The 21922-nt window shown below is 40.3% G+C and overlaps 1 protein-coding gene across 1 annotated transcript in view; it reads left to right on the top strand.

The window, feature by feature from the left end:
* Positions 1 to 20864, top strand: part of UVSSA (UV stimulated scaffold protein A) — a 56097-nt gene extending 35233 nt beyond the window's left edge. The window contains exons 8-13 of the mRNA XM_075709065.1: positions 2814 to 2991; positions 4227 to 4379; positions 9353 to 9536; positions 10389 to 10500; positions 15750 to 15933; positions 19946 to 20864. Of these exons, the coding sequence (XP_075565180.1) occupies positions 2814 to 2991; positions 4227 to 4379; positions 9353 to 9536; positions 10389 to 10500; positions 15750 to 15933; positions 19946 to 20039 (905 nt within the window). The 3' untranslated portion in view covers positions 20040 to 20864. The remainder of the gene's footprint in view (positions 1 to 2813; positions 2992 to 4226; positions 4380 to 9352; positions 9537 to 10388; positions 10501 to 15749; positions 15934 to 19945) is intronic.
* Positions 20865 to 21922: the final 1058 nt, after the last annotated feature.

The following is a 21922-nucleotide window of genomic DNA, read 5'->3' as shown; positions in this document are numbered from 1 at the left end:
GACTTTGGGAAAGGAAGTTAGGTAACAAGGTGAATGTGGCGTGTTCATTGCTTTCATTAGAAAATGTGATGTGGGCCTGACTAGGTGAAGGAGTAGTAGTGTCAGGCGTGCTCAGCAGCAGCAGCCCAACAGCAAGATGGCGTGTGTCTGTCTACAGCTGGGAGGCAGGTTCTCACCTCCCATCTGAGGACAGAAAAATTGAAAAGGGATGATCCGTCTTTGCATCACAGTCCATGCTAACTTCAATTCCTAGGAAGCATTGGCCAGCTCGAGCAGCACTGTTTTTCAAGATGCACTGCTTTAGGAATGCAGGCTTTGGTTTTGGGGTGTTTTCCAGAGAGCAGAACAGGGAGTCGGGGAGGAGCTGAGTTTGACACTGGCTTCAGTGGTGAATGTCTTTGTCCACTCTGCAATACTTGCTGCCTGTGAACGTTCGGACAGTTGGGTACTTCCTGAAGTCTTTCTGGGACAGCCGCAGGACTGGCACTACTGAAATACCCACTCTCGGATGCGTGTTCACTCCTGTGGGGTATCTACACGTTACTCAAGCAGCCTTTTCTTAGGAAAGGGGGAATGCATCAGCCTGCCAGAGCTGGGTCTGGTGTCTCTCTGGACATGGGAAAATACTGTCACACACAAGTCACATCACTTGCCTCCCCTCCACTGTCTTGTTAAAATGGTCCACGTTTCTCTTTGTCATACATTGGGTAAGCAGAAGGAATGTATTGAGTTTTCATGGGAGAGCAAGGAGAAGACAGAGGAGAAGTCTCTATGAATGCTTATTAACTGCTGATGGCTGGTGCGCTCTCATCCTCTTTTCTTCTCTAGCTTCTATTTCCTTCCATCCCTTGTTTTGAAAGGGGAAGGTGAGCCATCTGCCACAGTTGTCGTTACTGGCCCCTGCCCTGAACCGCCTTGCCCTTAAAACGTTTTCCTTCATTGCTACCAGTATAAGCCGTGCTAGAGAGAGACATGGGGTCTCAGATGGCCTTAGAAGAGTCCTCATCCTCATCCTTGAGAGTATTCTGGAGCTCTGTCTTCTCTCTCGAGTCAGCTGTACTCAGAAGATGTAGGAATGACTGCAGTGGCCATTTGCCCTATGCCGCAAAACTTAAAGGCTACACAAGCCAGATCCAACTGGATATCTGCTTTTGTTTCCCCTTTCTTTCTGAGGGGCTCTAGCTTTGCAGATTTTGAATTGGGATTGTCAGCTCCTTCCAGGGAGAGGATGTCCAGGAACTAGGATAAGCAGGGGGTTGACAGGGCATCCTTCTCAGTGCCCTGAGCTTGGAGTTCATATCTTGTGATACATTTAATGATTAGCAAAGCAGGAACACTTACGGGTACAGCTTCAGGGCTGGCTAGAAGTGGGTGAGAGACTAAAAGTCCCAATTAAATAACAGCTAAAACATGTCGGGTAAACTCAGGTTGCTTTTCATAAGAAGGCTGAGAAAATTTGCTTAAAATTTTAGTCTTGTGAAACCATGACTCTTTTGTGTTGATTTAGTTTTTTTGGGGGGTGGGGCCTTGCATTTCAGTCACTTATAAAAAGGCTTTCTGATGGGGAAAATGCAGTCTATGACGTTAGTGTAAGGGATCACGTCTTTCCATTTTTAGCTGTTGTTGGCTGAAAAGTTCTTGTTACTACTGCCAGCTAATAGAGTTGCCTCTGCAGCTCAGCGGGTAGAGGCATGTGCTGTCTAACTGCTCAGCCTATCTAATTGCATCATTACAGTCCGCGCTGACTGTCTAATCTAGCTGTATAAGGTAATTAAGTTGCCCCACCACTGAGCTGCTGGTGCTGAACATCAGTGCCTGGTACTGCCTTGCAGTGGGTTTGTTCCTCAGATGTAGCTCAGGCATGTAATGTCTCTTGAGTGTACTTTGTGGGTACACTCATTGCTTCTGCCAGCGCTTAGGTATTTTATTTTGGCAAATTGTGTGTTTTAGTGTCTGTGAAAGAAGAATTTCTCTAGATGATGCTGTTTGCGGATGTATTTAGGAATTGAAACTCAACTATTCTTGGTGGTCCTGCCCTTTAACAAATCAGGCATGGAAAAAAAAGATGTTTTCTTTTATATTCTCAGCTCTGAAGGGTCAATATGGTAGCTGAGAATCATCAAAGAACAGGGATGTGCCTCACACACACTGCTTTTTCACTGGGTGTGCTTCCCTGCCAGCCATGCTGGGTGGCGATGGTTCCTGTTCTCATCAGTCATGTGTTGCAGTGAATCCCCTGCCCAGAAATGGTTTCTCTTTGCCAGAGTTTTAGCAGGACTTTTTGCTGAGACACCACTAAGAATTAATCTTAGCACACAGGAGGATGTGGATGCATGCCTTTCCTTTTGCTTTCTACTGCTCTTAGATGTCTTTTGGGACTGTAGGTGTTAAACAGTAGGGCCAATAGTTCCTTTCTTCTGTTTTACCTTGATATAACCTTGAGTGCAGAAATGACGTACCAGCAAGCAGATGTGACACTAGAAACATATTAAAAAAGCACTATTGCAGTTCAGGCAAACATGTATTGTTAAAATCCTTCTTTCCAAGGTGAAGTAACATAATTCTTTGTTGTCACACCATGTCATACAAATTTAAAAGTTGGTTTGCTGTAGTTAGTTACTCAGTATGTTTCTGTTCCAAAATAAGAAAAAATTCACTGGCAGAAATATCACTCTGTCTTTGAGTGGGATTGATGTCTAATACAAACTGAGAGCAGTAAGACATGTAATCAGCATCCTGAGCTGTTTGGTCCCACTGTGAAGCATTGAGGGTGGGAGAAGTGAATCACTCCTAAACATCAAGGTTTTTTTCAGGGCTAGAACCTCAATCACTTCCAAAAGCACCAGTGGGGAAGACTTCAACAGGACCAGCTCCGCTGAGCTCCCGCGCCCAGCTGAGAGGGAATGAAGACGAACTTGATCCAACCTGTGCAGCTGCCACACTGAAACTTATTCGAGACAAACTGCCAAAGTTACCACCTCCACATGCCAGGTTATTTTTGGTTTAATTCTTGCAGAAACCTCTTGCTCTTACTCGGATTTATTAGTCACAAAAGCACACAGAAAAGCGCTTGCTAACTGGGCAAGCTGCTAAGGCCATCTTGGTTTCATTTTGAGGTTACAGTTCTTTTACTGAGATGTACATTCACTGCTTAATATTGGAGATTTTAGTGACTGCGCCAGGCTCTTAAGGAATCTCTTACTACTAGGTTTAGGTTTTATTTGGTGTAAATGGCCTCCATGAAAAAATAAAACATTTCCTTCTCTCCTAACAAAAGAACCCATCCCCATTTGTTGGAGTAACTTTTGGTGTGCAACTAAACAGAACATATCCTAATACTAAATTAGAAAGTAGTTTCAACCATCTCTTGGTTCCTAGTGACTTATGCTGGCAGTGCTGCCTGGAGGCATGTTTTACTGATTCCAAAGATGTATTTGCCGTCAGTCCTGTTCAAAGCTTGGTGAAACTCCAGCACTGTCTAGCATTTATCTGTGATTTGAGGCTAAGACTGGAGTAATCCACTTAGTGGCATGTTCCTGAAAAGACACTTCTGCATTGGCCAGGAAAGCCCTGAAACCCAGCAAACTGGAATGTAAACTCAGAAAGAGGAAGGGGTTTGGAGTATTCAGGTGTACATTTTTATTTTTAATCTTTAAAAAGTTAATGTTTCAGTAAGGTGACTAAGACCATTTGCAACTCTATCGGTGAATAGCCAAGGTCTCCACAGTACTACTCTGGTTTTTGAGGACTAATGAATTCTGTTGTGGTGTTGCACAATGAGTATTACAAGTCTACAAGATGGAATTTTGTCAACAAAAACAAAGACTTTGCAATCTGTGTGACTGCCATGCAAACATGGGCATGAGTTTACAGAAGCAAGATCTTTCTAAAAATGGTTTGCCACATCGGTAGCTCTTGTAACAGTACAGCGTGTCTGATCCACTGCTGCCCCCGTTAGATCTCTCAGCTTCTACACCCATGGTATAATACATTTTATCTAGCTTTAGCTGAATGTGCAGTTAAGCTTCATGGTGCAGTGTGCTGTACTTAGAGTGTGTGGTGTTACGGTCTGTGTCCTTTTAAAAAAAAGAAAAGGACAACCCTGTAAAGGTAGTTGTAGTCCTAGATTTAAGGTAATATTAGCGTTGGTGTGAAAATCTAATGAAAAAAGAGAAAAAGTTGTGATCATTGCTGTTCTGTATTGACTTCTCATGAATTTTCTCCAGTGACTCTGCCACTACTGAGCCAGCAGCTTTGGAAGAGCCTGACAGTAAAAGAAGAAAACTAGAAGAAGAAAGAGCTAAAGCTCCCCTCATGCCTTTTGGATTAGACCTTCACTACTGGGGACAGGATCAACCAAGTGCTGGGAAGATTCTCAAGTAATGCTCTCTTTCTTTTAAGACAAATTAAACAAATATATAGATTTACTTGCACTCAGAGGTCATGCAGTGGGTTGACTGCTATTTCTTTTGATAATTACTTTTCTTCTTTCCCTTGTGCTGTAGGACCCATAAACAAAGTCAGAAATTCTACCTTAAAATGTTATTTGTTTTGAGAAGATGTGATACTAATTAAATATCCTTTGATGCTTCAAAGCACATTTTTTCTGCTCTTTCATGTTTGCGTATTACTTGCAGCATGGCATCACTTACTCCAGTTTAAATTGGTACCTCATTATGCAAAGTGCTATGCAAGTGCATGATAGACCATCCCTCTGCTGGGGACTTCACAGTCTAAATAAATAGCAGACAAGGTAGCAGAAAGGCTAGGGAAGGTGTCAGGGGTATTTTTCCTGACTTCACCGAGTGGTAACTGAGGAAATTGATATGCTTGTTCAGTCACACAAGAAATAGGTGGCAGTTTCAGGATTTGAATTTGGATATCTCACTTTCCATTCTTGTCTGGGAAGGTTCTGTGTTTCTTGGACATGAAGCATTGCTGGCTCGGGAGAAGCTTTCGCAGTGCCAGGGAGAACAGATTGTAGGTATACATCAGAGCTTGTTTCTAGCAGTCAGTTTTTAAAACCCTTTTTTAGCACTAGTATTTTTATATGAAAATTGTGATCTGAAGTCCTCCCTCTATGTATAAATTTCATTTAAGTCCACCAGAACTTTAGTATCAGTGTGTACCATACCTGGCTTGGAAAAGGCAAAAACCAATGACTGGCTGGGTTGCAAATCAAACTCATATATTCTCAGCAGTATTACTTTACCATACTTTACTTTCTTATCAAAACAAACCAAAAAACCCAACCCATGATCACAGTGTAAAGACAGCGTTTGCAGAAAAAAACAAGAGGAAAGTGTTGCCCCTGTACCTGATTGCATAAAATGCTGAATACGTTTTAAATTGTTGAAAGCCAGTGAAATTTGATACATAATAGTGCTTTAACACAGTCACTCCAAGCTTTGCATTCTGTCTGGTGTGGTGTAAGCTCTTCAAAGCCTATAAAATGGTTAAGATTTTCAGCAGGGCTTTAAGAAGCATTTGTCTGTGATAATGCCAAAAAGGTAGTAAGGCTTTATTTTACATTGCAAATGAGTTATTCAAGTCATAAGTGAAATCAGAAGCATATTTCACTGCCTGTCTGCCATGTGCTGTACTCTTTTATTTTTATGCTTTCCAATAAAATAGAGGGCACACTTCTGAACCTTATAGTTTATAACTACAGATATGCCAATCTAACTCTGCACACACAATACCATTGACCCCTGGATATAAAATACATTTATTGAAAAATTAAGGTAGTCATTGGCCAACTCCTTTAACTTTTCCATATGCACAGATACTGTCTCTATAAGATGCCTAGGAAAAAAAGCAAACGTAAAAACCAGACAACACGTATGGAATGTGTATGGAATTTGAATTTTTAAAACCTGAGGTGGAAAAGTCTTTCCCCTTCACGTATTTAATGCTACATTTACTTAATTACAGCATTTACAATAAATTAAGATTTTAATAGTGAGAATGTAGCTACCAGGAAGATGATTTTCTAAATAAGTTTTGTTTAGCTGGTAAATGATGAAGCATCATCTTCTAGAAAAGGTGACAGTAACTGTGGGCTTTACAAAAAATTTGGGCCAAACCATTTTCCCCACTTCTGCCTTCACTCACCCAACTTATTAAGCTAGCTTAAGAACTCTTAGAATGAGTATATAAAGCTGTAGTAGTACTTTTTTTTTGGGGGGGGGGGGGGGGTATACTGTACAATGTTGTACTGTGTAGAGGCTACTATGCCAGCTTAACCAACTATTTTGGATAGCATGGGCCTTCCAAACTCATCTACCCTACTCCTTGAATTAAACTAGCTTACTCTTAGGATCAGAGTAAATTAGCTGGTGTAGCACTTTTTATGCTGGTGACTAAGCTACTTGAATTATCTCATTTAGCACCTGTTCCAGGATCTCTGTATGTATCATACTGGTTTTAGAATTTATATTTGCTCAAGCTTTCGATAAGCTTCCCATCACCTTAGGAACAAAGTTGATATAAATTTGTTGAAAGAGTGCAACATTTCTCCAGGAGCTGGATTTTCTTTTAGATTTTGGTTAACCATTACTTGTCTTTTATTCCTCCTAATATATAGCTATGTAATTTCCATTAAAGCCTCTGTTATTTGTCTCGATCAGTAACACTCTTTATACAAGCGTGAGTGAGGTGTTGATCTTCTAGTTGATTATCTGTTCCCCTTTTGATCCCTCTTGCAAAAAGGTTTTACTTGTCACATGCATCATTTTTTTCAAAGATCTCATGTTCTGCCTTTTTAAAGTGTTGCTTAAATTACAGCAGCAGGAAATCAGAAAACTTTGGGATTTAGCACCGTTTTGTTCTTTTCTCACCTGCTCTTAAGTCATGCTGGACGAAAATATTTTATATACCTGTAGTAAACAAAAATATTCATTAATATCTGTGCAGAAATCAGGCTATTTTAAGTCTAGTTCCCAAATACTGATCAATGTTATATAAAGTAAAACATAATTTTAATTTCCTTGGTATTTGTTCGATGCAGATTTTTTGGGAGGGAAGTCAAAATATTAAGTAGAACTTTTTCCTAATTGGAAAGGTTGGCATGCACAACTGTTAAATGCTTCTTCATTCTCATGTAACTGTAATTTGATAATTCAGAGGGGGAGGGTGGTCCAGACCACCAAAGGACATGAGAATTTTACTAAACGATTCTGTAAGACTGCTTTGCACATAGAAACCCTGCATGGTGTCTTTTTAAGAATACTTTTTCCTCCTTGTGTCTGTAAGGTTAGTAACACAGAGCTAGCAGTCAGTCTTGTTTTCAAGATTGTATTAAAACTAAGCAAATAAGAAATTTATTTCATTCTTTTATTCACTGTCTATTGTACAATCTTGCCATGTAACTTCTGAAGCTGAAATACTGTACCATTCAAACATTTGACTAAAGTCATATTGGTATATTATAAAGATTCTTACAGGGTTTTTTTGTTTAGGTTATAGTTTGCAGAATTGTGTGATTGAAAAGGTTTTTTTTAACCAAAAGTAACGGAAACATATTACTGTGTTTAATGTTGAACTAGTCTCCACTGTAACTCTTTTGCCTTTATCTCCTAATTTACCAGAAGAAAGTTATTTGTACTTTACAGCAGGTTAGAATATTTCTGGCACTAGCAAGGTATATTCGATGAAGAAATTACTGGATGGCATGAATCTCTTTAACAAGGATTTTACCTGTTGAACATTTTTCTGATGATTTGGCAAATCATAGAATGGCTTCAAAATTTCTTAATCCCTTTTCTAATGTAGTTCTAATCTCTTTACATATTTTTAAATGGTCAACCCTTTCAGTAAACTACTGCACTAAAACCTGCAGCTATGTATGTTGTAGGTTGCTAAGGTCAGATCATTTCACTTTTTTTTTTTCTACTTTGTCAACTGCTGAAAACTTGCTTAGCTAAAATTCATCAAAACTCTTCAGGCCTGCTAAAGTAATTTGTTAAGTATTGGTTTATGTGCTTTGCTGGATTGTGATCGTAGTGAAGCCAGTGTTCACATATCTCTGCAGTCTACAGAAGGCAAAGTCTCAGAAGTAGGAGTGACACCCAAGGATATTAATGAGTGAGAGGAATTGGATATGGATAGAGAAAATCCTCTCAAATCAGTCTGGGACTGATTGGGTGGAAGAGCTATGTCGAAGAAAGGGATTGTAAAGTGTGCTTTATGAATTTTAAGCCCTTATCAAGTTATCTGTCATCTAGGTATCTGCCTTTTGCTTGTAATAAGCAGCAGACATGCAGGCTGGAATTTTTTTTTTCTTAGTTTAGCTGTATTTTTTTTCTCTTTAACTTCATATTTCCTTAAATTTGGGATGGGATTATTGGTTAACTTCAGATGTCTTAAAGTTATATACCTCAGCTGGTCACCCTAATTTCTTTTCGTGATTAGGAGAAAGAAACATTTACCACCAGAGGGACAGTCATTGCACCCTAAGATTAGCACCTAAAAGAGGTAGTTATTCTCTAGGGTTGCCTGTTTCTCATTATAGACTACTGGCAGCCTAGGGTGGCTAAAATGAAATTATATTAATACTGTTGAGAAAACTTGAAAATACTACATCACTCAAGGGCCCTTGCTCCCCTTCTCTCCCGCTGCCCTTCTCTCCCACTCCCCACATCCACTGGCATGGTACTAATCTTCTTTACACCAGATTAACAAAGAGTGTAGTTGTCTGTGTCTGTAAATACAGGTCAGAACTGTAATTTTAAAATATATTTTCAATGGATTAGCTTAATTTCGTAGAGGAACACCCCATAAGTTTCTCAGACTTATGGACACTGTATAGGAGAACCTGGAAGAATCTCTGTAAGGCTCAGCTGATCGTTTGCTTTCTTCCGTGGTCCAAGTATATTGCAACATCCTCTGATTTCTGCTTCTGCTTCTCTGCTGCTACAGGTGTACAGCTACCAGGAATAAGAATATATATAAAAGGAACAAGTTAAGATCAAACTCTTTCCTCCCTGGTCTACTGTGTTTAATCACAGAAGTATTTTGTTATGAAGAATGATAACTACAGAATTACAAAGTTATTTGCTGAAACTGGATGTCAGATAACTGACTCTGACTCATCAGATCACAAACTAGAGCTAAGACTTGTAATAGATTAGCAGGTTAAACAAGAAATAAACGTTAGGCAGGCTTTGGTGGCATCTTAAAAACATCTTCATAATACAGGAGTCATAAGAAAGAATGGTAGATTCCTAGATTTTTCTAATTCACTAGTAAAGCTGCCCTTCCTTTCACATGTAAGTTTACCACAGGATGGTACTGGCATCTTTATGTGCTTTCTTACAACTTTGTGAATAATTTTCATTCGTTGTTTTCCCAGATTTGCTTCTGAGCATCGATTTTGGGCACCCAGTGAAGTAGAAGAAGAGGTGGAAAATAAAGAAATAAGCGAAATGTTAAAAACGAGATATATAACATTTGCTGGCAAGTTTGAACCAGTGAAACATAAATGTCGAGCACCGATGCCTGATGGAAGTCTGTGTGAAAGACAAGACCGGGTTAAGGTGGGCACCAAGTAACATAACTTCCCGGATGTGTGCTTTTTGGAGAAGACCTTGTTAAAACATGTCCGTAAGAGTTTACTTCACATTGTAAATACAGCTCAAGGCAGTGAAAGAAAATTGTATCTGGAGAAGTTTGCTGTTGATGTGTGCTTCATATGAGAAGCACCCTTTCTGTAAGGAAGCTGTAAACATCTAAGAACTCTCAATTATTTTTTGCATTCATCATAGGTATTTATTACTGTGATGTTTCAGTACCTGGTGGTAAAGCAGGGACAGTTAGTTATTTGCCAAAAAGTTTTCCTCATTTAGAGGCATATATGATACTGTTTTTTAGAAATGTGGGTGTTTGAGGGGCAAAGAGATTTTATGTACAAATTAGGTTTTATGAAACCTAAATCCTACACAGCCTCAAACTATCAGCCCTATTGAGCAGAAATAGTTTGCTTGAATACTTTGTTCTAATATCCCCATTTTTCCTGTATTACCTGAGATTGAAGGATCTGAATGCACTAAAATACTTTAAATGGGATTGTTACGGGATAGGAGTGTAGCATAAACAGCAAAATACAATGCACCATTGGTGCCCTGGTTTGAGGCTTGACAGGATGTGCTACCTGGCCTCTTGAAACTGGGTATTTATATCACAAAGAGTGTACTACTTTGAGATTCTGAATATATTAAACACATGATGTTTATGGGATCCTGATGCTTTCTAAGGGGGACTGGGCACCAAGTGTAAAGTTTTGTTGCTTGATTCCAGTGTCTGGCTTTAAGCTATGTTGAATAACACATAAGCATTTTCTTTTCATCCAGAAGTTTTGAGATTTTTTTGTTTTCCTTCTCTTTCTGAAGTGCCCTTTCCACGGAAAGATAATTCCCCGGGATGAATCTGGGATTCCCGTTAATGCAGAGGACAGAGCCAGAGAAGAAAAGATGCGGTTTGAGAAGCAAGCAGCTCAGCCAGGTTTGTGCCTGCATAGCATCTTAAAAAAAAAAAAAAAAAAAAAAAAAGTAAAAATATTATACAGAGCTGGGAGATAAGCTTTAAATGTAAGCATAATATCTTATTGTATATGTGTTTGTATATATATTGTATACAGTATTTACAATATGTACAATATATATTTACAATCTATACAATGATTGTGTCTACATTGTATCTATATATTGTATATATTGCATCTACAATATACTGTATCTACGTTGTATCTATGTATTATCTATATTGTACCTATGTATAGATACAGTGTAGATACGAGTTGGACAACAATCTCAGTATACAGTTGGACAATAAAGGAGACAGGCTGTATGGAGGAAGAGAGCCAACTCTTTTGTTGCTAGAGGCACAGGTTGAGATCCACCAAACTGGGTCATATTTCTGTTTTGCTCCTAACCCCATTCTCTCATTTAAATTCCTGTTAATATTAATTTGCAGATCATCTGCAGTGATTCTTGCTTATGTGGTAAATGTGGATGCATTTGTACACAGAATAAGATTAATATTGCATTTTGTTCTTTATTTCCAATAGTTATCATAATGTTCCTAACACTTCTCAGACAGACAAATTACAGCCTTTATCTTAAGGAACATGTTTATTAAGGACAATTAAACCTATTTCGGGAAATGCTCGACAGTAAGTGTTCCCATGCTTCTGAAAAGAAGTTGTCTAATCTTGCTGGTCCCTAACAGTTGCGATTTACATAATGTAATGATAATATTATTAGGAGCACTGTGTTACCATGAATATTGGCAGAGTGGGTTTTTTGTTACAATGCAGGAACTTGTTTTTTTCTATATCTGTTCATATCTATCATATTCTGTATTTCCTATATCTACTCATTTACTACTTGTGTTTTAGGAGGAGAATTCTTGGCCTTGTTGTGCTGTGCATCTCTGCAGCATCGCTAGAAAATACTCTGAACTAGGGAAGCCTTCACCTTGGGCTTTACTTTATTGGCATTATGGCTAATATTCTAATAGGCACGATGTTTGTGAGGGGCTTGAGAAAGGGAGCAAGCAGACCCATGCTGTTTAATTGTTTACAATTTACTGTGCAATACTCTGGATTTTCTTTTTAAGCAGTGGACATGGGCAACAAAACCAATGGCCTTCTCCTTGCATCCTGGCTGCTGCTTTCAGGTGTGGAATGCTCTGCAGGGAAAGCTCAGCCTTCCCCAAGATTATTTGGGCATTTTTAGTCAGGATAAAGCTCTGGTCTGCTAGGTAAGGAATGCATGCAATGAAAAAGACAACAAGCAATGAATACACAGGCAGGAAGACTTCCAAGCGGAATAAGATACTTTTTTGCAATAGTACGACTAAGCCTCATTAGTGCTGGACAGAAGGTAGATTTTCATAGAGCGCTGGGGGGACTGCAACCACGAAGCTACTGGAAGTTGATGGACTGCAAAGCAAGATGGGAGAGAGGGATCTATCCAGTGAAGCCATAGTGTATAATTGGAGGGGACAGATTTGTTTTCAAAGCTTTTATTTAATCTGCCTTCCTCCAGCAGGTCTTAGTTTTCTCCGTTTTAAGCTATTTGTTCTAGGTGAGTAGTTTACATTCTAATTAAACTTACCCATAGGCTTTATCATTTTGATACCTTTAGTATACTCCTTTTAAGGAGTTAGTTCTCTCTTAAGCTCTGACTCGGTATTTCACCAGTTTCAGAGTCATATGTGTTATTAATGAGGCTACTGAACCTTCCACGAAACCCCTTCAGAGCATGAAGAATGGTTGTTGATCTGTTACCCAAAAGGGTCTGTGTCGAATGAATGTGTATTTAAACATACAACTGAGCCACCCAGTTTCCTTTAATACATATTTAGCCATCTTTGAATGACTGTGCTTGGCAATTACCAGCACCACGCGAATGCAGCAGTTACTGAGCACCTTCTGGTGCCTGCGTGTGTCGAAGTGCTCCGTTTGCAGGCGGTTTCCATCTGCGTCCAGGTGGAGCAAAGTGCTCTAAACCGGCATCCAGCCAACAGCGTGGGCTCGGTTGGGTTGGGCTGTCACAGTGAAGCCAGGCCAGGGGTGTGGACGTTGTGCTAAAAAGGAAAGTTCCCAACTTAGATATGGCAAACAAACTAGCAAATTAAACTAGTGGGTGTTCTTGAGGGACTGGTTTCAAACTAGAAGCTAGTACTCTGGTATAAAAATCACTTGCACTGAAAAATATTGATTTTTTTTTTTTTTCTGTGAAATTGCCGTTGCTGGAGGCTAGACATAATATTTATTTTTATTACAGTGTCAGCGTGGTGTTGTTAGAGGCTTCTCACCTCTGGCCCACAAGGATGTGTATGTTAGTCCCAAACCAGTGTTGACATCGCTGCGTTGCATTATTGAGTGCCGTTGTTAAGCTGAGATGTCGTACAAAGGTCCATCCTGGCTGGCTGGGGAGATACTGAACGAGCTGTGGCACACAATTTATTGGACAAAACCATACAGGTTTCTGAAGCCATATGTATACCAGATGTCACTAAATACTTTTATCCACTGCTTTTTGTTGCTTTCTTTTTTTCTGTGCCTCAGTATTTTTATATTTGTTTTGTAATATTTTCATGAACCTTTTAAAATGGTCTTTAGTTTGTTTGGTTTGGGTTTGTGGTTTGGGGGGAGAGTTGTTTGGTTGGTTTCTGTTGGGCTTTGGGTTTTTTTTTTTTTCACAAAGGACTTGAAGCAAGTCTGAGCAGTGCTGCCATGCAAAATATACTAATGGGGACCCACTCTGTACAGTAAGTGCTTTGGTGTTACAATTGACAACATCATTTGCTAATGATGACGGTTTGAAAAATGCCAAACGTTAAAATTTGGGGATCAGTTGTGTGGTTAAAAGGCACCAAAACTCTTCCTACACCTTTTCCCTGTTGGGTGGTAGGTTTATTTTCATCCCTGTGTGGTTGAAGGGGAAAACAATTACATGAAAGTAATACAGTTCCTGTGATAATGACTATGTTTTGCCATACTGTCATTGTTATTACAGAGTATTTTTTAACTTAGTATAAAATTATAAACTCTGGCTAATGTCCACAAACGATGCTTTGGGCTCTTTGGTCCTGAAACAATGAATCAGCTGGGATTACGCTGACCTGCTAATCTGCAGTGTTCATCCTTTTCCAATAGTTCGCGCACAGGAGCAAATTAAGTGCCTATTTTTTGTGTCAGCCCTGAAGAGTATCTGGTTTTTCAGCCCTTAGTGACTTGTTAACAAACAGGTATCAGGACAGGCTGGTGAAGGCAGGCCGCTGGCCAGTCAGATGTGAAATAGCATCTCTTTACTAACTACAGTATTGATTCCCGCCTACCCTTGCAAACTGTGTAATTTTCTTTTCCCTGCTGCTAAACTCAGTAACAATGTATGAAGAGCTTTAGGGGCCCATCAATGCTCAAAAAGGCTGCTCTTCCCTGGCATTCTATTGATTTTTCTCAAAGGCTTTTAAATTGCTCCTTCATTTTACTCAAATGCTCATTTCATCTCTACTGGATGCCGGCATTTTTTCGTTGTGTTTAAACAATTGCTCCATTCACTGGGTTCCTAAACTGTGACGCCTTCTTATTACTGGGAGATAAACTGTTTAGACAGTTTTCCTTAATCTTGGATTAATCGTTCCTGTATCTGAATTGTGCTGTTCTGTGTTCCTTCACTTAAAAAAAAAAAAATAAAGTCTGTGAGGTCTTATGATCTATCAAGTATATGTGTTCTATTTTCTCCCTCTATACTTCTCCTGCTCAGTTCTTGCACAGCTTCATTTTCCTCATGCTTTTTGGTGCGTTGGCTTTTAATCAGTCCTTGCTTTCACGTATCGTAGCAGGTTAGATCTAACCTTTCCTTGGAAAATTGCTCTGGTATTCCTAAACACCATGTTCTTAAGTGGGGACATTGTCTCTGACCTTTCTGAAACGTTATTGCCAATATTTGTCACACTCAGGGACCATCTTTAGTATATAAGTGACATTGTATAGTCGTTTAGGACTGTTTATTTTTCTGTATCTACATCGATGTTAAAACATGTGGTGTTACAATTTCTGCAGGCAAGAAGGGCTGACTGACATGGGAAACTATGACAAATGAGTGGCAATTACTGGTTGTTAAAATACAGAATTCTGACATTTATGCCGAGTTTGGACCATGTTACTCTTTGAAGTGGTACTTGCTACATTTTTTTCCAACCCATATGCTCAAAATCTTTATAGTTCAATGCCATTTTTCTAAATTTCCACTTGAAGATGTCCATCCTCTAGCCACATTTTTACTTTCTACTTAGTACTATGTTACTGTGTTCTGGTATGCAAGACTCTACACTAAAGGTGAAAGACCCCTGCTTCCTCAAAGAGTTTACAGTCAAAATTACTCATGTTCTTTCCCATGCTGGCATCTATGATCAGAATCCATTTACGGTGTATGGTTGTATTCTGAAGCATTAAGGTTTTGATAAAACTGTAAAACAATTTTTTGATGAGATAAATGAACGCTTGCATGATTGTCAAGAGAAGAAACTTGATTTAGCTAATTAAGCTGAGGAAGCGTGGGGTACTTAAAAAGTAGTATCTTTTTCAGATGTAAAATTGGGCTCATGGCAACAGGGTCATGTTGTCTTATTCAAGAATAAGGTTAGGTTAGGTTAATGGTTGGACTCGATGATCTTAAAAGTCTTTTCCAACCTAAACGATTTTATGATTCGAAGAATGCTGTTTAGGTGTCAGATACCGGTTCACGTTTTGAAGCAAATACTATTCTTTGATTCAGGAAAGTTACAATGTTGTCACCCCCACTGCTCAAAAGTTGACATATTCCATTTTTTAAGGTTTATTTTTAAGCTTATTCAGAATTTATTTCTGGAGATAAGTTCCTCAGCTACATTGTTGGCATTTTGTTTAATTTCTAAATAATAATCGCTGTGTTTACGTCATCTCTCATACATGGAATTAGTTTCCTTGGAATTTTGCTACTGCGATACTGCGAAAACTTGACTACACAACAGTTTTATCTACAGCAACTAATAATAGATACTAATCCCAGACTGGCAGAGCTTTTTCATCAAGATCTGTCATTTTGGCTAACCGCTTTATCCTCCCCTTCCTTTGTGTATGCAACTTACAGCACAGTGACTCTGCCCTCGCCTGGCGGTGACAAGAACCCGTACTTCAGGAGACTGCCAGTTCTACCTGGGTTTGGAGTTTCACAGTGCGTGCTTTTTCTTTTAAACAGAGTGGCGAGATCCAGAATTCATGAGGGAAGTTGAAGCAGCTACCGGAATGGATCTCGGTTCCTCTAAAAATAATGGAAAAGGAGGGAAAAAGACAGGGAAGAAGAAAAAATATCCAAATCTGACAGACCTGAAGCAGCAGGCTAATACTTCTCGTTCCCGGCTTGAGAAGAAAGTCTTCAATAAGTAAGATGCTTACGTTCTCTAAAGCCTGTTAAATTGCCGTTTCCTTTTGTTTCAACAGTACTTTCTGTTTCTACATTAATGTGCACTTACTAAACAACTTTCACTAACTACAGAGCAGGAATGCCTTCCATACATCTGGAGGGTAAAGAGTAGCAGGTACTGATGACCAAGGTTATTTCTTTGAGAATGATTTTTCAGCTAATTTACAAAATTTCCCTATGAAAGATTTTTTTTTTAATCCTTCTCAATTTTTTTTAATTCCTTTAATTGCTGTAGTGGCTTCTTTGGGTGATCATTTGTTAATCAGATGGATGCTACTTCATGTGTGCAAATAGTACTGGGTCTGTGTTCAGAGTGACACAACTTACAGCATCAGATACACTGTAGTGGATGGAATGAAAATGAAGTTTTTCCTTTTGAAAGCCTAGATGGGCTGTCCTGAGCAGAACTTCAATTAATAAAAGGATCTGTCAAAACCCCTTAGCTTTTGGCATGTAGCAGTGTCTTGGTGGTTGCCCTCAAGCCTCTGGTGTATGCTCAGAGACCTTCCTGAACTTCTGACTGCTGCCTGGGCTTCCTGTGTATTTTCTCTCACTCTTGGGTATACTAAATCGCTAGCTGGGCCTGATGCAGTGCCTTCCAGCCCAGTATGTACATATGGGGATCCCTTCCTGTGTATTATTCAGTGACACACTGCCATTGCATTTTCCTCCTTCTTTACTGAGAATGCATTAAATTGCTCAAGAAAAACATTCAGATCCTTGTGTTACGGTCCTTGTTCACTTAACTCCTGCTGTCTTTTGTAAAGATCAAGGACTGGAACCTGCTGCAGGTTTCTCTTCAGTGTAAGAGTTTAGAGATGATTATTCCCTGTACCAGAGACACGTGGACACAGTATTCTTCCCGCAGTGGTGCTGTTTCTATACGTCTCCCTTTCCTCCCATCACATGTGCAAACAGTAGCTCTTGGCCTACATTTAGCTGGAGAGGAAACTGTTTGGATGGCATTGGCATTTAGACATTTCAAACAAAGGTACATCCATGACTTCTGTAGACATATGTGAGTTAACCTTAAAGCAGGCACGCTAGCTCAGATGGAAGTGGGAGCGTACCAACCCACCAAGCTGAATGAGTTTTAGAACTTATAGTAGCTTCATATGTCCGCTCTGTTACGCAGTTTCTGATATCTAGTCTCGGTTAGTTGTGGCTGCAACATAAATTTGCCTAAGCATGCTCTGGTCTTTATCAAATGGGAAGCAGCTGCAGCTATTTAAAGAGTTTCGCATGTCAAAAATGAAGTAGTCAAAAGAAAGTGAAAAGTCTAAAGCTGTCAAATCAAAAAAGCAAAATTATTATTATAAAATCATCAATGCTGGGTTATTCCTAAATGTACTGGAGGAGTTGAACAGCATCCAAGGCACAATATTTGTTTAAACTCTGTTTTCCCTTTTCTGATGTAATGGTTATAATAAAGCCAAATCCACATTGCTTTTAGTTACAGAAATAGCACATTTTCTGTGAAATCCTCATGTTACCTGATCTTAGTTAGAAGTCAGAGACATACAGTTCTAATGATCAGAATTTCATATCAGCTTTAACAAAATAAATTTTAAAAGCTGGTTTTGGTTTACTATGGTTTGTGCTAATGATTTTGAGGGTGTGTTAGTGCCAGGCATAGGGAATCAAACCTGTCATGTTTTAATAGGTTTCATGCTTTGCAGCACTAAACAAGATGATAACCTTGGCTCCTTATAACAACCCCAAATTACTTGAAATGTATAGGTGATAAACCCAGGCTCTAGTCTGCCAATAAAGTTAAGTGAAATTGCACACAGATCATCAAAGTGGGATCTCATTTCATTTACAGTATCGCACAATCCAGTGGTGCTAATGTAAAACCTACATGACATGAAAGTGTCAAGGCCACTCTGCGCTGCTAAAGGCTCACTTTTCTCCTACCAATTAGGCGATATTTGAAGTGCAAAACCATGACCACATTTTCCTTACTCTGGTAACTTTATTGGCAGAATTTTGTTAGAAGTATACCTCTTCCAAGGTGTTTTTTCAGAATGTTGGTTTTCATTACAGTTGCTGCTGAGAAAATCTTTAATCCCACCATTTAGAAGCGTTATTAAGAAGTATCCTCTGTTTTCAGATGTTCCAAAATGGCTTTTGAAATGAAGCCATTACAGAGAGCAGTTATCTATAACAGAAGTCAACTTGCCTCTCAGAGATAACCACAGCAGCAGAGCTGGAATAGGGTGTAGGGCCTGATCCTGAAACAGGCTGGTGCACACTACCAGGTGGATGTCTTGTCTTCCTTTTACTGCACAGCCTGCAACATCCTCAGAAGTGATAAAGGCAGACTGTGACAACATAGAGTCTTGAAACCATCCACTTTGTGTGATGGAACTTGCTGTCTGCCTTTCTGATGTAGAAATCAAAGGAGAATCAGTCAGTGCCCTGTTCTTAAATGAGACATGGTCCCTCAAACCAAGCCCTTAGCTGGTATACCTCCCACGCTGGCAGAGCGTCCAGGTCTCTACAGAAGTGTGTTAGGAGATAACTTGTTTCTCCATAAAGAGAGGCAGGGTGACATCTGAACGCACCAGCAAATACCAGCCTCAGATTTCTGAGCTTTTGTGCTAGAGGCACCAAAGTAACCAATAAAAATGGGAACGCCAGAATCCAGTGAAGAGCCAGATTCCCTAGGCAAGAAGCACTCAGCTGTGCACAGCAGCTACCGTAAGTTTCTGTAGGGGCAGATGTATGCAGTGGAGCGTTCTCCTGACTTCTGCTACTGCCTTTCTGCTTTCTTACCCCTCTGGAACCGTGAACCCATTCCTCTGCCTTACCAGTTAAAGGATTTATAGGCTTGCTCTCTTTATACCTTTTATGAGAATCTCCTGCTCCTATTCATGCTGTCTAGGCATCATTTTCCTTGCCGTCAAAATCTCAGCTGCGTGATCTTCACTCAAAAGTTTGTGGAGGGAAGAAAAATGCAGGTGTCTTCACTCACCCACTTCAAAAGCATAGCAGTCACTCCCAAAAGAGGAGAAATCTCTGGCCACTGTCTTTACTGTGAGGAAACAGTGGCAGCAAGTAAAGAGCAGCAACATGGGGGCAAACCCTCATCAGATTTAGGAGCACCAGAAAGCTTAAGAGCTCCAAAGTTCATTCCTTTATTTCCTTTTTGAATCTGAAGAAGACTAGAGAGCCTTCTTCAAGCACATTAGGCACTGCAGAGGGCTCAAATGCTTGACTGTCATGAGGTAGCAGAGATCCCATTCCACTTTTATATAAGATATAGGACATACTATCTTGACTATGCTCAATTCTGAGCACTTAGCTGTTCTGCAGCAGTAATTTATCTCTCTGCATAGAGATACATGGCAATGTCTGCTGTTTTCCTAAATTAGTGTTGTGCTTGTGGATTAAATAGTTGCTGCTCAGGAATGGGGATGCTGCTAGTGTGAGCAAAAGAGTCTTACTCTGCCCACAGCTGATGAAATGGGTTTTTAGTAACCTGCGAAAGGAAAGCTGCTAAATCAGTTGTTACATGAATTGAACAGCAAGCCCTTCCCTCACAAAAACATTCTAGATTCTGCAGGTTGGATTTCATAAGGGTTTCTAAGTGTTAGTTTTTTTAGATCCTGTTAGATACTTCTAGTTATTTCCCCCCACCCCAAGAGCAGTTAGGCGCTTTTGAAAAATCAAACGCGGTATGTGTGACTGTCGGAAATAATGCTAGGAGGGTGGAATGCACGGCCATTAAACTCACTTTAATTTGTTTACTCCTGTTAATAAAATAATTGCTGAATTAAACTATTTGTATTGCTGCAGCTAATTTAGTTAACAAGACAAATTTGTTCAGCCTCATCAGTGCAGTGTTCAGAAGCCTGGTAGTGATTAATCATAGTTCATTTTTTTTCCCCCCAACATTCATAAACATTCTCTGAGATTGTGTAGAATCAATGTTACCATTTTTATTTTTTTGTTTGTTTCTCTTTCAGAGGTGCTGTGAAACGGGTGGTGAAAGCAATGAACCGAGTGGACCAAAGAAAGCATGAGAAGTTTGCCAACCAGTTTAACTATGCACTGAATTAAACTGTTAATCATCTTTGCCCTTCATTTTATTACGAGGCTGCAACTGCGCAAAACCTTTATCACAGATCTTCATGTTTACATTAAAATACTGTGCTAGGCACATTTTTACAGGGGTAATTTAAAAAATTGTTTTCAACTTTAACTTATTTGATAACAAGCATTAATTTTGCAAAGATGTGGTATAGAATGGAATGCATTTAAACAAGTTGGTAATTACTTGAAGTGTACATGAAATAGAGCATGTTTTATGACTTGTACATACTGTGGGTAAAATGTTCAGGTTTGGGTTTTTTTTCCTTCCTAAGGGACTCATGTAATTTATACCTCCTTTGCCAACATGTGTGTTGTAATTTGCCTCCATAAAAAGATGCCTTAGAAACAATTAGATTTCTACCAGAGATGGCAGTGCACAGAGTATTTGCCTACTGTTCTAGAAAGCGTACCACATCAAGCGGCTCCTGCAGCACCTCTAAAGAAAGATCTGCACCAATGCACGTAGCATGGGCAACAAACAGGAGGAGCTGGAAGCCCTTGTGCAGCAGGATGGCTATGACATAGTCACCATCACAGAAACGTGGTGGGACAACTCTCATGACTGCAGTGTTGCACTGGATGGCTATAAGCTCTTCAGAAGAGATAGGCAGGGAAGGAGAGGCGGTGGGGTAGCTCTGTATGTTAGGGAGTGTTTTGACTGTATAGAGCTCGACAGTGGAGATGACAAGGTCGAGTGCTTATGGGTTAGGATGAGGGGGACGGCCAGCAAGGAGGATGTCCTGTTGGGAGTCTGCTATAGACCACCCAACCAGGATGTAGAGGTAGATGAAGCGTTCTACAAGCGGCTGGCAGAAGTCTCGCAATTGCTAGCCCTTGTTCTCGTGGGGGACTTCAACTTGCCGGACATCTGCTGGAAATACAACACAGCAGAGAGGCAGCAGTCTCGGAAGTTCCTAGAGTGTGTGGAGGATAACTTTCTGACGCAGCTGGTAAGCGAGCCTACCAGGGGAGGTGCCTCGCTTGACCTGCTGTTTACTAACAGAGAAGGGCTTGTGGGAGATGTCATGGTCGGAGGCTGTCTTGGGCTTTAGCGACCACGATATGATAGAGTTCTCGATTCTGAGTGATGCCAAGTGGAGGGGCAGCAAAACTGTTACCATGGACTTCCGGAGGGCAGACTTTGGCCTCTTCAGGACCCTGGTTGGGAAAGTCCCTTGGGAGGTGGTCCTGAAAGGCAAAGGGGTCCAGGAAGGCTGGGCCTTCTTCAAGAAGGAAGTCTTAAGGGCACAGGAGCGGGCTGTCCCCACGTGCCGTAAGACCAACCAGCAGGGAAAACGACCGGCCTGGCTGAATAGGGAGCTTTTGCGGGGACTCAGGGAAAAAAGGAGAGTCTACCACCTTTGGAAGAAGGGGCGGGCAACTCAGGAGGAGTACAGGGATCTTGTTAGGTCATGCAGGGAGGAAATTAGAAAAGCAAAAGCCCAGCTAGAACTCAATCTGGCCAGTGCTGTAAAAGATGATAAAAAATGCTTTTATAAGTACATCAGCAATAAAAGGAGAGCCAAGGAGGATCTCCATCCTTTGCTGGATTGGGGGGGAACATTGTCACCGAGGACAAGGAAGAGGCTGAAGTACTTAATGCCTTCTTTGCCTCTGTGTTTAACAGCCAGACCGGTCATCCCCAGGGTACTCAGGCCCCTGAGCTAGAAGATAGGGACGGGGAGCAGAATGGAGCCCACATAGTCCAGGAAGAAGCAGTTAACGACCTGCTACGCCACCTGGACGCTCACAGGTCTATGGGGCCGGATGGGATCCACCCGAGAGTACTGAGGGAGCTGGCAGAGGAGCTCACCAAGCCACTCTCCATCATCTATCAGCAGTCCTGGTTA

The sequence above is a fragment of the Pelecanus crispus genome, chromosome 4 (genome assembly GCF_030463565.1).
Source record: "Pelecanus crispus isolate bPelCri1 chromosome 4, bPelCri1.pri, whole genome shotgun sequence".
Lineage (NCBI taxonomy): Eukaryota > Metazoa > Chordata > Aves > Pelecaniformes > Pelecanidae > Pelecanus > Pelecanus crispus.
The sequence above is the reverse complement of the archived record's forward strand: the minus strand, read 5'-3'. Positions and strand labels throughout refer to the sequence as shown.